This window comes from Dermacentor variabilis, chromosome 6 (assembly GCF_050947875.1).
Source record: "Dermacentor variabilis isolate Ectoservices chromosome 6, ASM5094787v1, whole genome shotgun sequence".
NCBI classification, from domain to species: Eukaryota; Metazoa; Arthropoda; class Arachnida; order Ixodida; family Ixodidae; genus Dermacentor; species Dermacentor variabilis.
In genome coordinates this window covers 156,581,775-156,609,254 of record NC_134573.1, presented here as the reverse complement: position 1 = coordinate 156,609,254, position 27,480 = coordinate 156,581,775, and the positions used below count along the sequence as shown (strand labels likewise).

Here is a 27,480-nt window from a genome sequence, read left to right as displayed (position 1 = left end):
AGCGGAATGTTGGCTAAAGAAGTAGGGATTTCGTTCGAGAAGAGAAATACAAAACTCACGGTTCCAATGTTAAAAGACTTTGCAAAGCAAAGACGAAGACTAGCGTAGCTATGCACGTCGGGCCAACGTGATCACTGCACATTCTTTAGCGAGTGTATAGAAAGCAGGGCTGTCTAGTTAACAGAAGCTGAAACACGGATATGAGAGGTCAAAACGAATAGAGAGAAATGTAAACTTTAGTACGAACCAAGAAGTTTGCCCGGCGTAACGGCCTTGCATGCTACTTCAGGTGACGGCGGTGATAAATAAAATAATACACAAAGGACATACGACAAACACGTAATATACAGAAAATGCACAACATACAATGTAAAGAAATGACGTCTTCATTGAGACCAGAGTATTTAGCGGTAATATCAAAAACGTCTTCGTAGTGCGAAACGCACAGGCGCCGTTAGTCCATGGTCACAGTACGCGTCGCACTCAAGGAACAATTATTGAGGCACATTCTGCAGGGACAATATGATGGTCCTTATTTGTGTGAACAGGCTAGATTAGCAGAGTAAGTGAATTACGTCCTCTCCTTCGTTGCAACGCGCACTGTGACTATCCTACTTGCTGAATTCTACGCAAATACCTTGTACTTTAAACGTTCATAGGATTAATGCGTGAAAAATGTAGGATAGCCTATTCGCAGTCACGACATAATGAGCAATTTCTGCTTGCCATGTGGGTGGCCCTGACAGGTATAAACAAAGAGCCTACGCATCAACTTAACCTGAAAATATGAACAGTGTTAGATTGCTCATGTGGGAACATGAGTTGGACAGGGTATTCTAATCGTCCGCCCACCACGTAGTAGCAGGTGGGCACGGCATGTGGTGTCACAGAACATTGGATTCTATAGCCACCCTTGCTTGGATTAAAAAACGCGCGCGCTTTGACATTTGCCTAGTGGAAGAAAAAAACGCATGAAAAGATTCATTAACTCGTTTGCATTTGCTCGACCTGTACTCGAAGAGACTTGATCAAAGCTACCAGAGAAGTTTGGCCGGACTACGCGCTTTGATTACTTCTATGAGCAAAAAGCCGCCAAAGCACATTGTGTTCTCCACACAACGTGCCAGTTTATCGATAACGGCAAGACAACGTGGTAGCTGCCAGTTCGGAGGAATTTACCTGAAGCTCACCTGAATTACTTGCTTGCTTTTGCGCGAAGTACGATGCAATTTCTCCGGTAGAGGCAAAGTAAAACGCTCTTATTCAGCACAGAAGCCGTAACTGCTAATCCGGGCTAGTTGGTGAATACTGACACGTGTACTTATATTTATCGGGCGACCACGTTTCGCCGCCTAACAAATGTTATCGCACAGCGCGGGACGCGCCCGCCAGGTGTCCCAGAAGTCCTCATCACCGACAGAGGAACGGCTTTTACAGCAGAGCTCACCCAAGCCATTCTGCAATATAGCCAGACAAGCCACAGGAGGACAACTGCCTACCATCCGCAAACGAATGGTCTCATCGAGCGCCTGAACAAGACCCTCGCCGACATGCTAGCGATGTACGTCGACGTTGAGCACAAGACGTGGGACGCGGTCCTGCCGTATGTAACCTTCGCTTACAACACGGCGGCGCAAGAAACAACACAGATCACGCCGTTCATGTTGGTTTAGGGCAGGAACCCAACGACGACGCTCGACGCTATGCTGCCGCACGTCACTGACGAGGAGAATCTTGAGGTCGCTACCTATCTCCAGCGCGCCGAAGAAGCCCGACAGCTCGCCGCCTACGGATCAAGAGCCAGCAGCGTATATACCGACAGCCGACACTACAACCTCCGACGACGCTTCGTCGAGTACCAGCCCGGTGACCGTGTTTGGGTATGGACCCCAATACGTCGACGAGGACGCAGTGAGAAACTATTGCGACGTTATTTCGGACCCTACAAGATCATCCGACGTGTTGGCGAACTGGACTATGAGGTCGTGCCAGACGGCATTTCGCATTCACAGCCGCGTCGGGCACGATCTGAAGTGCTCCACGTAGTGCGTCTGAAGCCCTTTTACGCACGCTGACGAACTTCCTTAGTTTTGGTTTCTTTGCTACGAGTGCTTTTCGTTATTACTTTCGTTTGTTTGCAGCATCGGCTCGATGCTTTTTAAGAGGGGGGTATTGACACGTGTACTTATTTTTATCGGGCGACCACGTTTCGCCGCTTAACAAATGTTATCGCACAGCGCGGGACGCGCCTGCATGTATTCGAAGTTTCTGGAAAGTTATCGATGCTTCTATCCGCTGTCTGTTGTCGCCGAACCTTGTGTTATCTGATTTCTTCGGGTGACGCGAATGATGTAGAACTTTGTGGAAGGCACGCGGTTCCTATCGATTAGTCTGGAACATTCGATGACTGCTGTATAAAAGCCGACGCGCTGGACCCGCTGATCAGATTTTCGACGATCGCCGACTGTGTTCGCCGCTCTCATTGTGCTTGACGTGTAGCCTGTTTTGTGGGCACAAGTTCGCCCAATAAAAGCCAGTTTTGCCTTTCACAGTATTGCTACTGTTTTCTTTGACGTCACGACCACGTGACAATACTCAGCGAATTGACAAAGCAGCGCCAACAGTGGTACATGCAGAAAAGAGAGGCCAATACGCCCTACCCATACCATTTCCATCTACATCTTTCTTCAACGCACAAATTAAGTGCCGGGCAAAACTTCAACGCCATAGCGTGCAAGCCACTCCGTAATGCTCGCGACCATCGGGGTTGCCCGTGGTCCAACGAATCGACCGTCTTTCGAGTGTGTCTTATATATGGCCTCACTCAAAAGCGAGCTGTGTGCCCTTCAGTCCGCCCCACTCAACCTCCCCCTCCCCCGTTTCCCTCCGGAAATTTTCTGGTCTCTAGAGAGACCTAACTGGCACTGCAATTATCTCGAGGCGTTGACTGCGCCGCCGCATCGCGCTGCCTTTAACGCGCGTGGGTCGCTCGGTGCCGAAAATTACCCTCGGAACAAACCCCCACCCTCGCACCCGGGCCATGGGCCCAGCCCGTCGTCGTTGGTGCGTAAAGCTGGGGGGGCAATTTGAGCCGCCCGAGCGCCCATGAACGGCTCCGCATGTCGCTACGGAACCACCCGACCGAGCCAGCTCAAACCTCGGATCCCCTTGCCGTACTGTCCTCCCACCTTTCCCCCCCTGCACCTTTTCCACGCTGTCGACAAGTGCTACCATGGAAGCGGCGGAACTAGGTCACCTGCACTTGATAGGTAGTTAAAGACGGAGATGTAGTTTATATATATATATATATATCCCCTGATTTTCCTAAAAGCTTTTAAAACACGGCTTAGAGAGTCCCTAATTTCAGCGCTTGTGGGAAGCGGAGGAGTGAGCGCATAGCGAGATAGCCAAAAATAAGGCTTTGATGGAGAAAAATGCTCCTTGGTATTGCACCTTATCTTAGCGCTTACGCATTAGCTTCGGCAAGTAATCGATCGAGCTACTAGGAAAGCCGGCTCCATTTTGCATGAGGGAGGTGCTCGACTTAGTGCGTGTATGTTCCTATGGTTGAGCTGATTGTGAGTGTGATTGTGCGTCTGTTTCATCTTATTTTTTACACCGTCAAATCTTTAGGTGATCTACGGACACCATAGACGGCGAAATGCTTGAAATAAAAAAACAATCGATCAAAAAATAGAGACACGTGCTTACTCTCTCGGGCCAATAGTACATTGAGAACTGTGGAACAGAATGCATCATATTTTGTTTTGTGTATATGTGTGTTTTCTTTGGGGGAGGGGGGAGAGGGGGCGTGGAGCCAAGCGCGACAATCCGGGCAGCTTTGGGATTTCAAAACAGGCAAGACCAGGACAACATGGATAGACAGAGTATTTATATGGATCGATAAGATAGAGCAGGTGGTATTTCTTACGGGTACTGCAGCGGTAGGGAAGTAAGCTGTGTGTTATAATATGAAGAAAAGAAAAACGCACGCGTGAGTGCGTGCTGCACTACAGCATAACAAGATTAATTTTATAATGGCGAATCCACTTCAGTCACGTGTTACACACCTAGTGTTTATTTCCTCACGCTTACTTGATTTGGAAAACGTTCTCTGGCCGGAAGCTGAGTCAGTTAATCGGCAATTTTAGGGAAGACAAACACCCGTTTCGTTCAGAAATATAGTTCCCGACTTGTTGACGGCGGCTTTCCGCTCATCAATATTCTATGAGGCGTTCCTTGGCGGCCACCCATTTCCGTGCACTCGGCCAAATTGCTACGTAGTTTTCATTTATGCATAATTTACGACTCACGTTCTTGGGTCGAGTCTAGTGGGCTTTCGACAGAGTTAGGCGAGCATCCATTTACGTGAGACAACGCGCTGAGCGGGAGAATGGTGATTGAGTGCGGCGTTGACTCGGCCCGGGCCCGATTACCGACGCAAACCTTCTCCTCAGAACAGTGAATTCTCTCTAAATGCGGACCTCCCTGCCATTTCTGGAACTTTCTTGAACAAGTTTAAACATATAGTTTAAAAATACGGTGACGTTGTACTGCCGCTCTACTTAAAAACCAAAATGGGAAAAGAAACAAAGAAAAAATGTATGCTGCCTTATTCACTGAGGCGATTTCTTCAATTTCACCAATATCAACGTACGTACGTACGTACGTACGTACGTACGTACTTACATACATACATACATACATACATACATACATACATACATACATACATACATACATACATACATACGTACGTACGTACGTACGTACGTACGTACGTACATACATACATACATACATACATACATACATACATACATACATACATACATACATACATACATACATACATACATACATACATACATACATACATACATACATACATACATACATACATACATACATACATACATACATACATACATACATACATACATACATACATACATACATACATACATACATACATACATACATACATACATACATACATACATACATACATACTAGGCTGTATTTATCTAGAGAGCGTAAATAAATGTTAAGATCGACGCCTGTCGTCTTACGAACAATCTAAAACTGGCTCTAATCCGCAACCTTCCCTATCAGATATTTCTGCAATTTCTTTATACGACTCACTTAATAGAATACATTCGGCAGGCACTATGGAAGTCCGCACCATCGTCATATGGAAGGGAGTTGTGGCCGTTCCATGCATACTATCAAATTATTCTAACATGCCGGCATGCTGACTTACTATGCTATATCTAATGAAACCAGAACGATACTTCAAGGAAGCTATTGAACGATATAACCACGTTATAAAACATCTCAGTTTTGGTTGTGATTCTGACATATTAATCTAATGGACAGCTCTGCTGTCATTACAGCAAGCTTGTCGGACGCCTCACCTAAATATTGCCGCGAGCACTCGTGGGCAACGTTGAAATCAAAAGCAGCCGTACATCCGTAGTCTTTATAAAACAGCCAATGCAGCGAACAATTTAAACAAGCAGTTGCTTAGTCTTTTCTCCACTGCTCTCTCAATTAAAGGACGCAAGGAGAAAATATAGGGCATTGGCTTCCTTTAAAAACCGCGCCGAGAAAAGTACGAACTTAGCGAATATCTATCCCGCGGCGTTCTACTACGCTGATTCGGGGTGACCCAACCGGATAATTTATTCCCTTTCAGGCAGCGGCAATCGCATTAGCCGGGGAGCTTGAATTCGAGTTGGTTAATTAGAAGCCCTTATTCTTCTTTCAAGTTGTTGCCTTCCATTTGGAGTGAGGACGAAAACGGAGTACGCGACGCAGGGAGAGTAATGACTTTTACAGAAGGTGGACCAAAAGAGAAGAGAACACTGTGTTATTAGTATGCGTGCCAGGCCGCTTTGAAGCAAGGAGGCTTAATTAACGAGATTCAAGGATCAAATAAGCTCATTCTGTTAATTAAGAAATACCCCTTCCTTTGTTACTGATGAGTGTGGATGTAGGGGAGGCTTTCTTAAAACGAGCGTAATTGTAATCTGACGAGTCTATCACTTTCTCGAATCATGAGAGTGGGTGCAATCAGACTTGGCTAATTGCCGCGGATAACGCAGGCAATGCTCTCGAAAAGAGTCATCACTCGAAATTTGTATGTGTTGCAAAGGATCCGCTACAATAACGTTCACCGGAGGCAGTGCGTCTGAAATTGCATAGGTTCGGGCTGTTTCTTGAAATTAGCATCTTTCAGAAGTAGCGCTTTATCTTGCAGCATAACGAACGCTCGCAAACTTTAGTTTCATAGAATCCGCAAACACAGATTCAAAACAGCAACCAGCGCATGAAATTTGCATGCAGGAATTGGAGCCCATGGATGGCTATAGCGAGTGACATGGCAGCAATGACGGCGTAGAGTAATAAAATAAACAATATTCAAGAAAAGATAGCTTTGTCGATACGAAAAAAAAAATGTGCGAAGGTCGGCTGTGGTGCGGAGGTGAACAAAGAAAAAGATTCCTAAACTCGCTGCCGAAAGTTAGATTAATTAGATTTATTGCAATCACTTCTCCATTTTTCCTCTACCCCCTTTGTTTTCCGAAATCTGGCAGAGTACTGGACCAGTTGGACAATCGTCCACTATCAGAACTAAAAGCTTTAGGTCAATGCTCTGAAAGAACATCCGCGTTGAAGGCCTTACTCGCGTTATTAAGGTTCCTGCGGTCTACGGCGCTTCACGACAGACTCTAAGAATGCCGCCCCCTACCGCTCTTTACTGTACGCGCTTTGTTCGTGCTTGTCTCTCTTTCTTTCTGTCTCCCTCTTCCGCTCTGTTTCTCTTTTTATCCCCCTTAACCCTTCCCCCTGCGCAGGGTAGCCAACCGGAACTACCTCTGGTTAACCTCCCTGCTTTTCTCTGCATTATCTTATATCTATCTGGCTACCGCCTACCCGGCTGGAACTATAGAACCATGCGACTAATACTGGTCTACCGACGATCCGAATGCAACTTCTTATACGTGAGAAAAGGGCGAAGAGGCCGTCCACAACCTGTCTTTACAGTGGACGCCCTCGCCGACGTCACAGTTCCGCCACTGCAAGAGTTACCAATAAGAAAGGCGTTACAAGAAGCCACCTCCGTTCCACTGCATCCACCTTGCGTGATTAAAGGACTTAACAGAACTGAGGCCGCTCTCTTATATCATATCCGTACAGGGTCAACGCAAACTCCAGCTTAGCGGCGCAACACAGGACCTCGCCCATTATCTCCGCGTGCGCATTGTCAAGCTCTTGGTGAAATTGAACAATACACACTAAAATGTCCTGAATTTGAAGCCGAACGGAACGAATTATTAGATGAACTCAAGCGCAAGGCGGCACCACACTCAAATGCAAGTGATATTTTGTTCCCGCGAGGACATCGAATATCCAGGAGGGAGGTACTTCGGCTCCCACTAAAGTTCCTCCGTAGCACAGGTTTGGGAAGTGAAGGGTGAGCCGATAAAGAGTTGGGAAGTGGATGGTGAGCCGTATTGGTCGTCGTGGTTTAGCGAACTCACATGTTGTGTTCCATGTCAGCTTGCTTTTTATGCCTGGTAATGTTAGTTGTGCTGCGAAGTGTTTCAGAGCGTGTTGCGGTTGACAGACGGCGTTCAGGCTGAGCAGTTGCCGACAACTTTTGCAAGGCTAGGTCCACCTTCAGCAAGCAACGCCCTCGTCCTCCCCCTCCCCCCTCTTCATCCTCCTCCCCCTTAGAAGTTATATATGGCCGATCCAACATTCGAACCACGCCTGCAACAACTAAAGGCAAAATTACGGGGAATGCTTCATTGAGGAGCCGGACGGTTTCGCAGTAAACGCTTCAGTATTCAAGGAGTCGTGGTGGGCTCGCTCAAGGAATGCTTTTCGAAAACCCCATCGCAGATTTACCCAGTGTTTAGCGTTGCCTCAGTGAATGCGGAATGTATTGGCTTCAGATGTCGAAAAAAATCGATAGTTTTGTTACCTTCTGCAACCCATCACTCCTCAAGGCCATAATGTCCAGGCTGAAGGACGACCGAAATCCTTGTGGGTCAAAGCTGATCTCTCCGGTCAGCCCCTGAAGGGTGATCTGCAAAATGCGAGGGAAGCAGCGATTAGTTAGTGCATCAGCCGTACTGTACAGTTATTTATTTTATTTATTTGTTTACGTAACCTTCAGGGCCCAGAAGGGCGTTACAGAGGGTATGGGTACAATAAACAATAAAAATATCATACGTTCAAGCAATTATTAGTATTTAGAGCGATAAACTCAAATACAATCAGTCGTTTGCCTTCATCATTCTTGAATGCCTTGAAGATCTTGAAAGATGACGCATCCTCGATGCAAGCTATGGAGGCGCTCTATTGATTGATGTCGTGCACCTAAATATAAACACAAAAACGTTTCTACTTTTTGTGTTTTAATTTCTAAATTTTAATTTTGCGTTTATTGAAATAGGAGCACTGCGGTCGGCAGTCGTACCCACAACTTCGTGCCTTGTAGCAGAACACTACAGCCATCAAGCCACCACACCTAGTGGATGCACTACCAGGTGATGCGGCAGCCAAATTATCTTTGCAACGGCTTCAACTTTCAAACTCCTTAACTAAATCGTATCTTCTCTTTATTTCAAACGCAATCGGGAAAATAAAATAAGGGTTTCAAGGAATTATGATACTCAACTTATCCCATGATTTCCTTGGCTGCATTGAATACTGGCTGATTTGGCAGTTACAACCGAGTTTAGAAATTCTAACCAGCCTGCAAGCCACTAAAAGAAAAGCATTTCACAGAGAAATTCAATTCTGGTAAGAAATGAAAAATATAGAGCGGTCTCTCTTGATTGACGTAGGACTTTTCTTTTGTGGGCGTTTTCATACCAAGCCGATGTCGGATACATACATGATCGCTTCGCCGCAGCACAGACACAAGCAATTTGTAAACCTGCCACAACAGAATAAGATGAAGCGCGCTATGTGTGTGACTTAGTCCGACTGACGGGATAGAGGCCACATACGCCATTCTCGAGGGTAATATTTTAAAGCAGTTCCCTCATCTATGTCCACTTTTCGTGTACCAAATGCGCGTTCAATATTATCGCATTATTAATGCGTAAGCATTCTTTGTCGACTGCCCCAGCAAGATATGCCTGTTGCACGAAAAGCGTAATGCCTTCTATCTGCACAGAAATGAATAATTTGCGAAATTAAGAAATTCAATAGTCATAATAGTGTAAATGTAGATGATTGGCAGCTTTATAGTCAATAAGAAACAATTGAAATAATAAATCTTGTCAGAAATGGCGCCGCCATCTAGGAGCGGTGAAACGAAGTACTGCATCCTGACACTAACGAGTGCCTACAGTGAGCGCTTCGCTAGTCTCAGCGCAGCGGAGGCTCCAACGCAGTGTAGCCTCGTGTAGTGTGTAGGCCTTCTGCGGAGGTGACGACGCAGTTACCACAGCACATGGTTTTTCGTTCGCGTCCGATGAGCCAGTGACGTCTCGTCACCTACGGAGTGCAGCTTCAACATGCATCAGCAGCGCTTACCCGCCGCCTATACTGCTTCGCTTGCGATGGCGCCAACTAGGAAAACTGCTGCGATAAGTTGTGCAGAAGGGCAACGACGCCGACGGGCGAACCTCGCTTTGGTCCGGCGGGAGACACGGTAGCATGAAGCAGAACTCCTTCGTGCGTTCGCGGCACAAGCTGGAAAAATCTACCACTCGCATTCCTGAAGATGAGAGCGTAGTAACTCAACTGGCTGCCCGAGACATAACGTAGCCGGACCCAAAATGCTCGCACATTCACCGATGCGACTTGTAGGCGGGACACCGCTCGCCAACAGGACGCCGCGTGCCAAGCAAACCTGCAGCACGGCCGCCTACCCGCAAGTCGTGGGCCACTCCCTGCAGCGGACCGTGAGTTCTCGAAGCAAATATGCAACAGTTTCTGGGGGCGACACATTTCACTTTGGTGTTCTACCGATTATTATGAAAGAGAAATAAACCAATTTTTTTCCCGCTCCCCCGGCGCCGCTGCTGCCGTGGAGACGTAGACGGCGCGCTGCTCTGGCGCCATCTCGTAACGTTCGTCGCAAGTCTTGCGCGGCACTACACTTTTCCTCTCACGCTGCGCTCCGCGTCCGCTTTCATCTTTCGCTGAGCTCGTTCGCTCGGTTACGCCGAGGGTAGACGCCGATGCTCGTCGCAGGAACGGGCGCCTAAGAGCTGCTCTCTAAAAAAAATTGATCAGATATCAATTTCTTTAGAAGTAAGCTTTCAAGGCGGCCTTACGAGATCACCGTTCTCGTAAGGCCGCCTTGAAAGCTTACTTCCCCGCATTTAGGGTTTGTGTGCAGTAAAGCCTGCTGTTGAGCTGCTGAGTACAAAAAGAATAACTGATTGGCACACGTGAAAATAGTTTATTAATATTAAATGATTAGTGGTGGTAGAACAAAAACTGCTGATCTTGCAGTCACCGCGTTAAGGTAGTACCAAACAAAAGGGGAAGAAATAGGAAATAAAATTAAAGAAAATGGAAATAACAGCTGTGGTGAAACCAGTTGGGACAGCGTGCAGGCTCAGTTGTGACAATCTCTTTAAAGATGCCACACAGCTTCCTGGCAACTCATCTCGACACGGCTAAGTACAAGTATTTCATTTCTGTGGCACCGGATGGACGATCGGTTGACACGCATAAGCTAGGAAAAGCAAGTAAGTGTAAGCGAAGTAACAGCCGAGCCAAAGAATGCTTACGTATTTGTACACGATTCTCAGAACTTCTGTAGCATGTTTACGCATTAGCTCCGAAATCAATGATCACACTGATAGATATTAATAAATGTTAAAAAAAACTGCCTCTTAGTGCTCATGCCGTGGCGCTGCGACTCTGTATTATCTCCCCTCGTTTTGAGTTTCGTTTACTTAAATCGCAGAATAAGCGCTTAGCTGCCGCGGGGAATTGTCTTGGAATCCACCCGAACATTCCGAACTAGGAGATTTACTGCAAAGTTAGCTGCGTGCGTGTATTCAGTCGCAAAAAAGGTTGCAACAAAGCAATTCATCGTCGGTAAGGGTAAAAAGCGGCGTCATTGTGACGTTTCTTTCTTTTTCCGCGCTGAACGTGAGCGTGACAAAGGGCGGCGGCTTCCGCAAGGCCGGCAAGGAAGTCGGTGCTCACGAGTGGTAAACGTTGCGTCGAGGGAGGGAGTTGGGGAACTGGTGGACAAAAAAAAAAGGGAGGGAGGAGAGGGGGAAGTTGCGGCAGGGGTCACAAGCGTGGGAGGGGTCACCTAATTGCCCACGGCCGGGCGGCGGACCTTCCGGCAAAATTAATGACCACCAGCTCGCGCTCGTCTAGTATTACACAGCGTCGTCTGGCCGTGGCTCCCACAAGCACGCAGTATTGCCGGAGTATAGCTGGGCTGGCCGAAAGCTGATTAAGCTGCCAAAGGAGGGCGCACGATTTGTCACCATTCTTGCCAATTTCGCACGCCTTGCTTGAGACCAGCCCGCAGTGATGGAGAGCTTGTGCGGTAGATTGATTCTCGTTTTTCCTCTAGTTCTTTACGTTACCCTTAGGCCGGAAACTCGCCTTCGGCATTTCTAATGATTACACTTTGGCTCTGGAAACCCTGGCGCGAAAGTGTGCGGTATGATTCTCGAGTTTCTTTGGTGTTATTTGCGTAATATCCTTCCTTTTCTTTTTCATGTAGTTATGAATGATTTCATTTCGTTTGTGACTTCCATACAAGTTTTGGCACTAATCTTAACGAATAATAAACATTCTTAGTTCGTTTACACGATCATTCAACCTCTCACCTGAATGTAGGTGGGTAATTCAGAAAATAAAAGCAAGAACGATTCTGCCGATTCGCCAGCTGGCTGGTTGTTGCTAGATAATTCCTCTGCGTTGGGTGGTCTAAAAATACGCCTCGGAAACGACGACGAAAACTGTGCAGAAGACTGTGCAAAATTGGTTGCTTCTTAGACCTGGAGTAATTAGCTGCAGCGAAAATTAGTGTATTAATTATTGCGACTAGAAACGCAGTCTGGTGGTTCTTATTTTCCTTAGGTGACGCAGAAGCACTATAAGAGGACAACGCTCTTTTTTAGTTATTATTGCAAAGTTCACGGAACAAAAAAAAAGAATAGGCCTAACTGACAATTTTACGTCACAGAGGAGAAGCCGCAACATAGTGCATAGATGTAATGGCAATTAAGCTATCAACTTTAAAACAAAACAGTAAAAAGAACATTTCAGTCTGATCCAGGTTGCTCTTTACGCATATGAAAGTTATGGAGAACGAAAACGCGACCCACAGAGTAGGGAGAGTCACGCAGTGTGTGGGAGAGTCACGGATCTGTGTGGGCGCTTTGTAGGCTCTGTCAAGTCAATACGCAGTCACACGGAGTGTAGGTTTCACATAAACAATAGTGTGTGCATATAAACGCAGTATCTGGTCATAGGCATACTTACGGGCTTCATGAGGTTGATGAGGCTGCTTCCATCGGACGATGAGACGGCCATGTCGCATGAGATCACCGGGAAGTCTACTGCCTTGGACAAGTCCAGCTGGTGCAAACCCATGGCAAACAGCTTCACAGCGTCATACATCAGAGCCGTCTCCGTCTGAAAAGTGGTTTTCCAGAAAGCCTACTTCCCCACGCCACCAGCGCACATTGTAAGAACGGAAAGACGAAAGGAGAAATAGAAATGAGCGAACGTTCTTGTCGTTCTAAAGGAAACCAGTTAGCTATTAAAATGCAGTTTGTGAGTTTATTAGATAGTGTATACGTTATCTCTATAAACCCATCCAAATTTTACACACATGCTGACCAGCTGCAATAATTGAAAAGGCTTTGGGAACCCTGTATGCAACGAGCATATAGTTTTTCAATCCTTCAAAGTGCCTGCGTGCAGTCTATAGATGTATTATATCTTGCGCTTTAGTCAAACATATTTTCGCGCGCAAAGTTTCTTACTATATCATGTGCCCTTGATTGTTTACATATTATTATATTGAACGCCCTATGCTGACATATAAATAGTGCCTGCGTGCAACCCCTCCGTGATGCCATTTCGTGCGTGTTCTCGCGGCCCCAGAAGTCCTCAAAATGATTCCTTGTTGCTCTCTATTGCGATAACAACTATACGAATTCCCCAGGTGCGTTTTCACTGGCGTCGCAGCCGTGCTGTTGTGTTTAAAGTCCAAAGGCGACGAGAATGTGCGGTCCGCGCACCGGTTGCAGGCGCGAGATTGCTATATAGAACTGAGTTCCTCTGTCCCGGTTCCCCTTCTTCCCTTTCCCTTCTTCCCTCCTCCTTTTCCTCATGCCTTTCTTTTTCTTTGTTTCTCTTTTTTCAAATTTCAGAGAGGTTATATGCATGCTTCCTGCTTTCTTAGAAATTAAGTCAAACTGGATAGGCAGCGCCTACTTATAAGCGTAGATCCTTCTTTCCATTTCCTTCTTTTTTCTTTACTGTCAGCTTCTCGAAAGAACACAACACCAGTAGCCCCATTCGTCGCCCTTTCTATCACTACACCAAACATCATTTTATTTCTCCCACTTTCACTAACGCCCTTGATGATTTGTCTTTTTTTAGCACATTCACATCAGTAACCCTACACATCGTACCGGCTTATTCTCCTCCCTCATTGAGGGATGGAGAGAGCGGGCTAAGTTATACATAAAGAGGCTGCTTAGGAAATCACTTGCTGCCCTGACGAAGACAAGTACCCTTGTCGCAACCTTGGCTCCAGCAACATTTCTTGTTTCACTAGAGCTCAACACTGAATTCTCTATGACGTCACACTGACGAAACATTGGCGGAAGTTCGGCTCAAAATTCATCAAATAAATCTCTGACTTTCATTTTCATTTATAATAATTGAACCACTTGTCGTGAAATCAATGGAAATAAGAGTTTCGAAACAGTGCTTTATGAATGCAAACTGATTTAAACTCTCCTATTTAGAGTCCCTTTAAGATCAGTAAAGAAAAGATAGCAATGAGCTACGAAGACGAAGTGGTCCTCGAAGGGCTCGCGAAGCTAAACTCCGCGTGCGGCATCACCGCGACCATTACTTATAACAAAATCAGATTATGCTGTACCCTGAAAATTCTTGAAAAAAGTTTTTTAGCCGTTAGTATAGCATTTTCCCAAGGATAATAAAAGAACTCGATGCCCAACGTTTTCTTACCACTGCGTGGGTACTACGCGCAGCTGTTTATGTGGGCTGATGGATGAAACTCATTAGCATCCCTTCTAAAGCGGCACGGTGCTGGTCCCACGAAGCTCTCCGTTCTCTATTTTACCGTTCTTCTGCGTTCACCTGGTGGTCCGTGCATCGCGTAACAAATTGCACATTCTCAAAGGAATGTACTCCCATAAAGGTCACCGCTTTCCGTTCTTTGTAATCTTTACATTTAGGCCGGTAATACTGCAGCCGTGCTTCACTGCAGCGCAGATTCATTCATCTTACCTTTATTATCTCTAAAGTAGGAGACGACGGGCAGGGTAACCACGTGCTCGTTTTTCATTCAGATAGGTTCTGCGACTTTCCAACAAAACGTGCTCGCTACTTATCGACCGCCTTCCACGGGCTATGCATGATTAGTCGTCACAGGCGCGCTGCTCCTACAATACCGCGTGTGGCGTGTGGCGCCATCCTTGCGTAATTCTCAGAATTACGGACGTCCGTGAAGTCCGGCGAAGGATGACCTCGGAGACCACCGGCTCGGCACAGCGAAGAGATCGAGCGTTTCGTCGACGTACAAACTGCGCAATTGCTCTATTCATTCGTGCGATATAATTGCGTTAGAGGCCTGGGCCCCGTGTTCGGAAAATCTCTTGCGCTGTAGTTGTTCGTGAGAGAAAACTTACACCATTCTTTATACTGGATGTATGATCAGCGAAGGCGGCCGACCAATGATAAAGAGAACTTGCGAACGAAAAGTTTTTGTGAATTCGGCCCCTGCCGTCTCGAATTGCTATCTTCTCGGCAACCGACTAATTTTTCAAAGGATTACGAGCGCTTACAACAATTCAAGAAGGAAATCCCTCACTATATGTGGATTCCCTGTTTGCTTTTACCGTCCTTTTAGGCTGCTTAATCAACAGCGCCATTATCGGCTTGTGAGGTCATGCTGGGCTATTCCCTACAAAAGGCTTTAAAGAAACATCTCGCGAAAACCTGAAGTTCGCTCCTCTATTGTATCAACCATTTTTTTTTCTCAGAACATGTAAAGAGAAAGAAAAGCCGTAATTCTCATTTTGATAGAGTTTCGAATTTCATTCCTGCTTCCAATGAAACCGCGTATTGCGTTTCAAGAATGGGCTATTTTTTGTACAGGAAAAGGATAAGAAAAAAATGCTTGCCTTTGCTAAAACGACCATTCTCGAAGAAATAGCAGACTTTCATCGAGGTAATGGAGCGTTTCGGTCGCCCCAGTTCTGGACCTACAAGCGTATTCTGCGGCTCAACTTCTGCAGAAACAAGCGAAGTTGCGTTTGTCTGTCCACCTCTACTTTGTTCTTCCGTCTCCACAAAATAGTATTTAAGAAAAGAAAAGAAAACAAGAGGAGCTTGCTGAACGCCCAAAGCTTCACATGAGTGTCGAGTGTCCCAGGTTATAAGAAACCTGCTATCCTCTGGCTCACTGTAGCCCTAATTTCTTCTATTTTTTGTTTTTATAAGGAACCTGAGAACCACAATTCCACGAAAGCCTTCGAAACACGACTACAGCTCGACAACTTGCCGTTACACAATTCTTTCTTCTTTTTTCTCTTTTTTTCGGTTGGAACAATGTGCAAGACAATGTCCGCGAGAGGGCAAACGTGATTCCTCACCGATTGCAGTAATAGGCGTTATTGTTGAGTCGGAAACCAGGCAGAAAATGACACCGCGCGAGCAAAAAGAGCTTCTAGAAAACATTCGTAAAAGTGCGCCGTTTCCAAAGTGGAATAGCACCTTATCGGAGGATTTTATGGCCTCCCTTCGAAACCATGGGCCCTATAACGTAAACCTATTACAATCTGTTTTTTATTCCAATCTCCCGACGTAAAGTTTACACAACCACCGACGCAAGCATCGGGTGGTAACCCGCAGCGTTGTTTGAAAAGCCCAATCAAACGCGGTCCTCATTTGTAAAAGGACACTTATTTTGCTTTCAATGCGAGTAGCATTGTCAACATTTATCAGTTTTTCTTATCGAATTGGTTGACAAGAGGGGAGGAGCACGCTCAAGTGGAGAGGATTTTGACGGGGCCGAGCCAGTGCACTGAAAATCGATAACCGGATGAAGAGGGTGGAGCCGGGGTCTGCGATTGGTCCGCTTCCCCTTTCTTAGCTTGGGGCGGCTGGTCGAAAATTGCGGCAGTGTGCAACGGAGGGTTAATAACGCCGTTAAGAACGGATTCTCAGCAGAGCAGGTAAAGTGATGTCGCATACGTGGCGACAGGGCTCGATAACGTTACTCTGCCACGCAAGAATGTTTATTATACGCAAATATAGCCATGTTCCCTGTCAACTTCGACTTGCCAGTGCCAGAGCGATCGGCGCGCAGCCTTGTTCTATTCCTTTTGGAACGGGGCACTGCCCGGCTATTCAGAAAAAGAAAACCAAATTTTTGTCATGCATATTAAGACGCTTTTAACGCGTACACGTAACTTTGACGCAGTCTGTTTTCGCGGTTTGACGATGTAGTGGGACAGACAAGCGAAGTGAGCGCAGCCCAAGAGCGCTTTACCAATAGCAGAGGGTTAATGGCGGAAAAGGCGTTGAATCAGAAATAACTATCTTTCTTTCGTTTGGCATAATCACACATAATGAGTGTGCACGTATAATATCAAATGGGGCATTTTCGTGACGTCGCGTGACAGACGGGCGAAGTGGGGGTGGTCCGAAATTTTTTGACCAGTCGTGTTGGGCTGATTGCGGAATAGGAAAAAAAGAAAGTTTGGAATAGCTTTACGTTATAGCGCCCCATCTTTTCTTTAAACATAGAGCTCGTATTTGACGCTTTAATATCAATCAATAAAAACCAGAGATGCACCGTAAAGCGAAATTGATAAGAAGAAACCTTTGAAGAGTGAGAAAAAAAATTAATGGAAGAACCTTAAGTGTATAGTAATTCAACTTTAAGCGAAGCAATGAAATTGGTTGTACGGTCACGAATAGTCGACCGTGTTAGCATATCTCAATCCTGCATGACACATTTATCGCTCTTTAAAAAGCTAAGCTCTTATTATGAACTTTCTAAATTATGATGCTAGCGCACACGTGACAATCGGGGCGTTCAAGCTGCTGAGAACTCAAAACGAGCGTGTATTAAAGGAACATACTAGAGGTGTGGGACTATTACACATTTCGAATATGGATCGAATAGACTTTCTGCTCAGTTCGAATTCGATTAGAGAATTCACTATCCGAAATTGTCGAATATTCGCTTCTCTTGAATATAGGGAACGACATGCTCACAGCGCCGGAGAGGATCAATGCCTCACTATTGTGCCGCAGGAACCCCGCTGATGCTGCAGACAGGCACCAGGGTTCGTATTAACAGAAAATCTCCGGAGATAGAATTGTTTGCAACAGAAAATTCCAACTGATCCTGGTGTTGAGCATATTATTAGCGAAGGCGTCCAGTCAGTGGTAGAGGGGACTTACGAACAGAAACCATTGTTAAATTGGCCCTAGTTGCTGAGCCAATGGACTCAGCTGCCAAGTTCTGCCCATTAATTACCAGTCTTTCAATTAGAATGCTTCGCCCGTAAGGCAGCCCATTAACTTAGTTGAGTTGCGAACAGCATTACATGCAGGCATGGCAATAATCTAGCTCGTTTTATCAGACTGACTTCACGCGAACTTTATATTTCGTTTTATTTTAGGCGACGCTCGACTGGAAAAATTTACGAATTGAAAAGAATACAAGCATTCTAGATGAGCGACCACCGAATATCGAATGCAATCTCAAATAATTTATTTCTAAGCAAGGTTATGAAGCTTTCGAAGAATCGATTTGTTACAAACAAATTTAAACAAAACATATTGCGTGTATACATTATCTGACATGTGCATGTAATGAAGTTCGCAATGGGGCCTCCGGACCAATGAACAGCTTGAAAATGAGTAACAACTGTTTTACCTCAACTGGGGCACCATTACAATGGCTGCAATCGAAGAAGAGAATCACGTCATCACGTCACGTCATCAGACGCACGCGCAATGTTTTGTTGGTTGAAGGAGGTAACTGCGATTCTACAGCACGAGACATTGTTTTAAAGGGAAGCAAACATAGCGACTGTCCAAATAATTAATTGAGCAAATAATTTGTATTGTAGGCTGCGTAAAAGCGAGACATTATTATTCAACGATTTAAAATTTGTGCATTCGTCCTGGAGTTACAGCGCAAATAGCAAGCAGCTTCCGTGCAGAAGAATTATTCGCGACGATCCTCACCTCCATAGTTTTCTCTCCCTCGCGACTCCCATAAATGTTGTTATCCCTTACATTCAAAGAAAGGAATATTCGACAATTGCGAATAGTGAGTTCTCGAGTCCAATACGAATCCAACAGCAGACACTGTTGGATTCATATTTGGAATTGGTATATTAGCGCACCCCTGCTTTATTTGGAAGTGACAAAACATACTCGTCATTTGATTCGATAATCAAGAGCCGCTTGCCTCAAACATTCGTATTCGAGTCCATTCAGAAATATGTGTTCGAGCTCACTCACAAAACTGTTCGCACAATTCCTATATATAAGGAATACTGAAACTTGGCGCAGTTTGAAAATGTTTGCAGAAAAATTCAGCAGCGCATGTCTCGACGAGTAAACAAGAAATGCACATGTCGCATGTCAATGACTGTGTTTTTAAGCCTAGTAAAGCTTCCTGCAGCAATTACGCCAACGCGAGCGTGTTTTCTGGGAGGACCACCGCTACGGCAATTCGTCTAGGACGTGTACAGCACGCCGGCAGTCATTGTATGTCCGTTGCACCAACGAGCTGGTACGCCAGAAAAATCGCAAGATGGCGCCGCTTTTCTGCCTCGGAGTTTCTTAACTCTCTTCACGGCATGTTCTCACAAATTATTCCGTCACCCACTTTAGGTTTCGCGGCTTCCGCAGATTTCTAATGAACGCGCCATCCTCGTCTTTCCCCCAGTACTATGATATCAGCAGTGGACGCATATGAGACGAAAAGGATTCTAAAACATGTTTCATTACTCGTCCCAATGCTGCGACTTCGTCTTCCCGAACACCTTCATATGTGATTATGTACTAATTCGAGTCACATTAAGCTATTAATCGCGGCCCGATGGCGCTGACCGCGAGCGTTTATTGAAAACTGTAAGAGAGAAGTTTTTTTCGTCGTTTCAGTTGTCAGCACTTGTGGTTTAGGTAACCACTGACATTCTTCAAGACAAACTGCAACAATAAAGTAAAGCTTCTCCGATTACGTTCTACAAGCGAAGGGAGATACACTTACAAGTGCTAGGAGGTTTGCACACTGCGACTGTGCTGCAAGAATTCTCGGAATACGGTCGAACCCCTTGCTTAGTACTGAAAAATTATGCGACTCAGAAGTAGACTATAGTATCGTTTGTGTCGAGTTGACATGACGTCTGGTGGCTGCATATGTTTGCTGTGAAGAAGAAGCAATTCAGATCGGCAAGTCCAGTCGTGCTGTGCATCAACTCACCACGCGAAGGGGAACGCAAAACGCCGCGTTTAGCTGGAGTGCGTTAAGCCTTTTCCGACTACACTTGTATACAAGGTGCACTGCTCGCGACTGTCTCACTCAAGATAGCAGTGCGAGTCGGCATTGGCTAACATTCCCGCTGACTTCGCATTTATTTGATAGCAACAACATTTACTAGCCCAGTGTAATGTTAGCCTTAGCGAAAACATGATTTCACCAATTATTCAAAACTATTTCATTATAAAGTGCATGTTGTTCTAACGATGGCTTACCACTTTGTATGCGCTCATCGCAATTAACTTTTTTTAACAGTTAGTTACTAGATGCAGGCATATTGCTGCAGCCATCTTTAAGGTCCGCAGTGCAGTCAGGATATATAATCGTCGAGCACATTTTTTTTTATTTCGATAGCTTTTATCTTGATAAGGTGTAGAGAATCAAACTTAATTACAACATCACGCTACTTGACAAATTGTGCCTGACTTAAGATTGCGTTGTATGTGTGCTGTGTGCTGCGAATGCAATGTGACAACTCAAACTTCATTGTTTGAGACGTATTCGCGGCCTTGTCTGACAAATTTTTAGCAAGCGTTTGCAACCATGTGTTACTTTCTTACATTGAGGACAGAAGAATCGTCGAGCTGTCATATTTAGCAAAACAAGTCCTTTCATTAACGGTCAAATCCGTCTTGATTTCTTTTACAGTCACTTGTATATTTACTTCAGACGCAGCAGATTCAGCACGAGCGCCAGATATTTCGTCCATGTACCCGGCTCAAAATCAGCCAAATTAAGAGTCCTCTTAAGTTGGCTGATTTTAATCAGTCACAGACTAGGGGCGCTATAACGTAAAACTATTCCAAACTTTTCTATTCCAATTCTGCTATCAGCCCTCCATGATTGGTCAAAAACTTTTTTCGACCACCCCCACTTCACCTGTCGGTCACGCGACGTCACGAAAACCGCGATACCTCCCCATCTGATATGATGTGTACGCACTGATTATGCATGATTTGACAGCAAAAAGAAAAAGAGTTATTTCTGGTTCGACCCCTTTTCGCCATTAGCCCACGGCTATTGGTAAAATGTTTTCGGGCTGCACCCACCTCACCTTCCTGTCACGCGACGTCACAAAACCGCAAGAACTCAACGCGTCAAAGTGACGTGTACGCGATAAAGATGAAATAATATGCCGAACAAAACTGAATTTTCTTCGGAATAGCCGCAGGCTGCCCCGTTCCGAAAGGAATAAAAGATGGCTGTCGCAGATCGCTCAGACGCTGGCTACTCGCACCTGCTGGAGCGCGTGGGTGTATTTGCGTATAATAAAGCTTCTTGCGTTGCCGTGTAACGTTTTCGAGCCCTTTCGGCACGTTTACCCCCTCATTCTGCCAACTATTCTTTGCTGAGGGTCCGTTTTAGAGTCATTCTTGAGCTTCCGTTGCATGCCGCCGCCATTTTGATCAAAGATTTTGATTTTGAGCAAATTTGACGTCAGGAGATTGTAATAGAAACATATTGGAATAGTTTTGCGTTATAGGGCTCCTAGGGCCGTATAACGTAAAACTATTCTAATATGTTTCTATTCCAATCTCCTGACGTCAAATTTGCGTAACCACAATGCAAGCACCGGGCGGTCACCCGCAGGGTTGTCTGAACAGACCAATCAAACGCTCTCCTCGTTCATAGGAGGTCACGTTTGTTTTCTTGAAAAACGAATAACATTGCCTACACTGAGCGGCTTGTCGTATCTAACTGGCTGACAAGAGGCGAAGAGAACGCTCAAGTGGAGAGAGATTCGATGGGGCCGAACCACTGCACTGAAAGTCGATAACCGGATGAAGAGAGTGGTGCCGGCGTCTACGATTGGTCGGCTCTCCCTTACTTAGCTTGTGGTGGCTGGTCGAAAATCACGGCGGCATGCAACGGAAGCTTAAGAATGACGCTAAGACTAACCCTCAGAAAAGAAGAGTTGGCAGAATGAAGTGGTAAACGTGCCGAAAAGGCTGGAAAACGTTACACGGCCACGCAAGAAGTTTTATTAGGCGCAAATACACCCATGCTCTCCGGCAGGTGCGAGTAGCCAGCGTCTCAGCGATCGGCGGCAGCCATCTTTTTATTCCTTTCGGAATGGGGCAGCCCGCGGCTATTCCGAAAAAAATTCAGTTTTTTTCGGCATTTAATGCATCTTTATCGTGTACACGTCACTTTGACGCGGTGAGTTTGTGCGGTTTTGTGACGTCGCGTGACCGGCAGGTGAAGTGGGTGCTGCCCGAAAACTTTTCACCAATAGCCGGGGGCTAATGACGAAAAGGCGTCGAATAAGAAATAACTGTTTTTCTTTTTTGTGTCAAATCATGCATAATCAGTGTGCACACATCATATCAGATGGGGAGGTATCGTGACCTCGCGTGACAGACACGGTAAGTGGGCGTGGTCTAAAAAAGTTTTTGACCAATCGTGGAGGGCTGATAGTAGAATTGGAACAGAAAAGTTTGGAATAGTTTTACGTTATAGCGCCCCAGGATGCGCAATAAGGGTAACGAAGCGCTTTGACTCCTTAATATTCGCATGTGTTCTTGCACTTTCACGCCGGCTTTCTGACCGCTGGGCATGATCAAGCTACGTAAATTTGTAGTAATTAGAATGCCCCGAGGCTCTCTTTAGCACGTTAAATGAACTTGGGACAGAGATGCTTATCCACCTTTTATGTGTTTGAACTTGATTGCAGTGCGCTTAGCATTATACTGACGGAAGCACTTTAGAGCGAACATAAAAGAACAAAAAGTGGACGTTCGTACTGAAGAACTGGAGAACGAATTCAAATCTGATTTCCCCCCAAAAAAGCAGGAACGCAACGAAACGAAACGACAGCAATAACTTAATTGCCAGCGCGCTGGTACACAATATGTAATTATAAACGAAAAGCTGGACTCTCTCGCTAAATGGGCGGTTCGGTGATGCAAGCTGCCTTTTTGCCGAGATTAAGCGTCCAATCCGAATAAGGTAACGTATTAGGCGCACTACTAGATATGCAACTAGCTGCAGTACATGGTATAATGATTTGAATAAAACACGGAATAAGTGAGCAGACAACGATTGTAAGCCGAGGACAGCAGCTGCAAGCAAATTTTTTGCATCATATTAGAGCGACAAAGAAATTTTCACGCCGCGGGGGAAAAAGAAAAAAAAAGAAATCTCGAGCATTCCAGTACAAACGGCTCCGGAAATCTGAGTGCGCAGGAAATATAATGCGATATATACACCGAATTCACGACGCAGAATACGCAGAATTGTGCGGTCAATTGGGCAATTGCGGTTTCACCAGCAGAAGCCGAATGGCCAATTTTGTCGCCAGTAAATTTCATTCGTAAACCCATTTCTTTTTTCTCTCTCATAAATCGGGGTCGAGTGGGTTGTTGTAGGGGTGATGGTGTTAGCGCGAGTACCCGAATGCTGTGGGGGACTGGCGCCTTCCGGTCCATCCGGGAGGACATGATCTCCCAGTCCTTGAGGAATCCCTGCAGCTCAGGGCTGTCCACGTCCACGAGTCGGTAGCCAGTGATCTTGGTCTGGCCGTACTTGAATTCCTCCAAGTCCACCGTGTGTAGGTCCTGAAGCGAGTGAAAGCAAGCGGCCGTTGGTGCATTCTGCGAGAACGCCTCCGCTGTAGGGCAAAGCATGAATATTTAAACATTTCCGGCTGAAGTAGCTGCTGTAAATGTCGCCACAGAATTTACCCCGCTTTCGGTGCTCGCTGGAGTTGCCCTGTAATTGCGAACGGTCCAGAACAGGATCTACGCACAGAAATCGGCCGCTTTATATAACACCGTAGAATTGGAGAGAGTGTAATAGTGCTGGAAATTGGCGATTGCAGTTTGCATTCCTTTCCGTGGCCGACTTTGTGTGAATTTTTCGGTCCAGACTGCGTCTTTTCTCAAATTAATGCATTTATGCCTGCTGACTTTATGTTCCAGTATGTTCTTACGTGGTCTCTGTTGTGACCTGATCTTGTTCTATTTATGAAGGCTAACTTTACATTCTAGTGTGTTTTATGAAACCTGTCTTGCGAGTTATATGTTCTGCATTTATGTGAGATGACTTTATGTTCCAGTGTGTTAGCATGTGATATCTGTTGAGACCTGGGGCCGCTTGCACGAACGCTTAACAACGAAAGTAATACCGAGTTTAAGAACGCGGTCTTGTGTTGGCTAGGCGTTGTCTATTGAACATTTAAGAATCTTACATTCGTTATTATTTTTGTTTTTAAATGTTCGTGCAAGCCACCCCTGATCTTATTGTATTTATGAAAGCTAACTTTACATTCTGGTGTGTCTTGTGGGACATATCTTGTGAGTCATATTTACTGAAATTATGTGAGATTTTTTCGGCGTTCTAATGTTCTTGATGGGATATATGTAGTGAGCAGGTTTTGTCACCTGACTTCAAGCTTGACTGTTTCGCTCTTGTTAATTTTCTTTCGTTCAGTGCCGGCATGGCAATGTTATTTTCATTATGTATTTGTTCTACGCGAAAACGAGCAGCCGACGCTACTTAAAGGCGCCAACGTCTCGCAAACATCGCGTATCAAGAAAAAAAAATCGGGGAGAGTTTGACTTCCGCAACAACGTTTCGTGAATAGGCACCCGTGATTTGTACTACAGGTAGCGTGTCGGGAAACTCAGCAGCGCGCAATTACGTGTTCTCGAGGACAGAACGTGAGACCTAGAGTTTATGACGCCAATGCAGTAAGTGAATGATGCTTGCATAAGCATGACCGTGGATGCGGATGACCACCGTAGTCGCTAGACTCGCTAAACCAGACGAGCCCATGGCTCGACAGCATAGCTCAAGGAGTTAGCATGTCATCGAAGTGCTATTTGGGTTCGTTATTCTAAAGGCGGTGTGATTTCTCAAGACTGCCAGTGAGACGTGAACTATAGGCGTCCGGCATTGGATAGAAATAACCAGTTACAGCTTTAGAACTTTGCGCCAATTGGCGCAGATGACGCCTTCTTGAACACTGTACGTGCGTATCCGCTTGGTCACTTCAGTTGATATCACGAGATTGCAACGGCTATTGCCCAAGGTCAAGAGTACGAGCTGTTGCACTAAGAGTTTTTAAGTTCGTACAAGTACCCACCACGCTGATCTGCAAAAACGCAGAAAAAAAAATAAAGCGTGGTCGTCTGTGTAACGGGAAGTGTGGGCGATATTTATGGGGAGTTTCCCTGTACAGTGTAGGGTATGCTTTGCTGCTTGAAAAACCTTTGACTAAGAGTAGCCGCTAAGCACCTGCAACGTACTTGAAATATTGAACTATCTACAGTATTCTTGCACGTGTCACAGACCGTTATGAACGCCGGCACAAGGTACCTATTACTATCCTAGTTCCTTGGTGCTGCTCTGATTCACGTCTTCAAGAGTTTGCTGCTGAGCGAAGATTCTTCCACGTGGACAACTACGCAGAAATACTCAAATAATGTTTACAGGATGAAGGCCATCGCGGTAGCTTGATCGTAGAGCGCAACACGCGTAATGCCTGCCGTGTTCTGCATTTGGGCTGTTAATTCGGCTCCCACCTGGAACGTAATTTTTTTTTTTTTCACCAACTGTCATTTTCCTTATTATTTCTGCATTTCTGTTACACATAGCAGTCCGATTCCTGAGCTTTCTCTGGCTTCATTGTCTGTTTAGCTCATGTGGTTGCAACGAACAAAAATATCCAACTCCTCTGATCCCTGTTTTCTTCTGGCTAATTACTATTAAATATCAGTGTTGATGACTCCACAGATGCGAGGCAGCTGAACTTCCCGCTACGCTCAGCGGACATCGTGTCGAGGCGAGTTTGCGAGCAATTACGGCGCCGCACCTCGAGCCCACGAGACAATCGGGTGATTTCCATAACTAATGTTTTTGCGTCAATGATTGCGACACGACGCAGGCTGAAATCTGTCGAAATAAGGGCATTACCAACTGGCAGCAGGGCTACAGAGACGGTGGACCACGCTAAGCGCACGTTCGTAATTTCATAGGTTGATTAGCCAAACGCGTTTTCCGGGTAACATGGTGTGACACAAACTGATTGAGCGAATGCAAATGAACAGCGAGTCTGCAATTATTTAGCGCAGACTGTATAGGCAAACCGTTCATCGCATTTTACACCACGATGCTGAACAGCCTCCGCGGGATCAATGATGCAGTTAAGCCGCGCTGGACACGCGTCATCCATGGACACGCGAAAATCCGTCTCAGTATAGCGAACAACGCCTTTTTTTTATGCATTCGTTAGCGCTCCATTCATCTTTGTTGCACCGCATTCATTTCCTCCAGTCCCTGTACATAATGGCGAACGCTGCACGTGCAGGTACATTCGAGGTTTTGAACAACGACTGCAAAATAAACGAATCACGCTAGACAAACTCCTCGCTGCCGGGTACACGGCTCGTTGAAACAAAAGGGGGCTCTCTGAAGGCGTGCCGTAACAGCTACAACATTTGTGCCGACGCCCTCAGCTCGCCTGCTCGCCACGGTCTGCAAACTTGGCGACACGTGGGAGAAAGGAGGGGCGGTGTAAACGTCGTTGTCAGAGCAGCCACGGCTCTTTTAGGAGCTGAGCTATTCAACAGGCTACGACGAAAAAAAAATGAAGGAAGGAACAGAATAAGCATCGGCTTCAGGCAGTATTGCTGACGGAAGAGGCCGGCCACCTTCAACAGTGTGTATCTGGGGCCCTACGTGACAAGCTGCCATTAGGGAGGCGGCGAGCTCCGGTCGAAGGAGGGAGAGCCGCTGCTGAGCAAATAGATTGGAGTCCGGAGAAGAAACAAGCCGAGCGACGGGGCGGAAGGGGGGAGAGGGGGAGGGAGACGCCACCAACATGCGCGCGCTTCGCTTCCCCGCCCATCGCTTTGCCCCTGCGTGATATGATTTGCGAGAGAGGCGACGGTTTGGCAAACCGGTGCGCTGTGGGAAAAGTGGCACTCACCAGCGATGTAATCAGGTAACTGTGGCTTTCGGTGAGCATGCCAACTTGCTGCGCCTGCAGTTTGTTTTGAGGTGCAGAGGGTAGGTGAAGGGAACGGAAGGAAGGAAAGAAGAGGGAAAAAAAGAATAGAACGGCTTGAGTTAATTAGACGCCACGTTTAGCGGTCCATTTTGCCGGCGCGCCAGGTTTTGAGTCCGCACGGCCTGGCTTTTCTGGGCTTTTGTTTATCGTAATCCTCACGTTGCGGTAGGATGTCACAATTCATTAGCCTTCACAGCCTGCGTGAGACTGTAACTTAATTTGTTAGTCGCGGTGTTCCGTCGTTTTTGTTCGTCACACAGCGGGCGGAGACAAATATCCCGTCAAGGCAAGCTCTTGCACCTGAAGCAGCGGGCGTCTTGCGGTAGGACAACAAATACGGGAGCTCATTAGTTGTACCGCTGCGATTCTGCGGCCATAGCTCATCGCAGAATTCAATTTCACAAGAGGGCTGCTTAAATGAAAATATAGCAGTAGCTGGATAAAGGCGCCTGTCACAACGTTAGGGCTGAGTAAATATACACTATAACGTTCTGAAGCGTGTGTAAAGGATAACGATAAACAGCGCTACGCGTCAGAATTATGAATGTGGGCTCGTCTTCCTCGCGTTGTTGGCCGCTTGATTACAATTTAGGTGCATATTACAGAGAGCTTGCTTGAAGATTGTGTTACTTAGTGACGCTGTTTACTCATTACACATTACCAGCTACGGGCATGGGACAACTTTCCTTTT

General features: G+C 45.9%; 1 protein-coding gene across 1 annotated transcript in view; it reads right to left on the bottom strand.

Annotated features, from left to right (window-relative positions):
- Positions 1–27,480, bottom strand: part of LOC142585539 (glutamate receptor ionotropic, kainate 2-like) — a 371,129-nt gene that overhangs the window by 30,149 nt on the left and 313,500 nt on the right. The window contains exons 5-8 of the mRNA XM_075696355.1: positions 26,709–26,762; positions 23,170–23,334; positions 12,490–12,642; positions 7,994–8,098 (exon numbers count right to left, since the gene is read on the bottom strand). Of these exons, the coding sequence (XP_075552470.1) occupies positions 7,994–8,098; positions 12,490–12,642; positions 23,170–23,334; positions 26,709–26,762 (477 nt within the window). The remainder of the gene's footprint in view (positions 1–7,993; positions 8,099–12,489; positions 12,643–23,169; positions 23,335–26,708; positions 26,763–27,480) is intronic.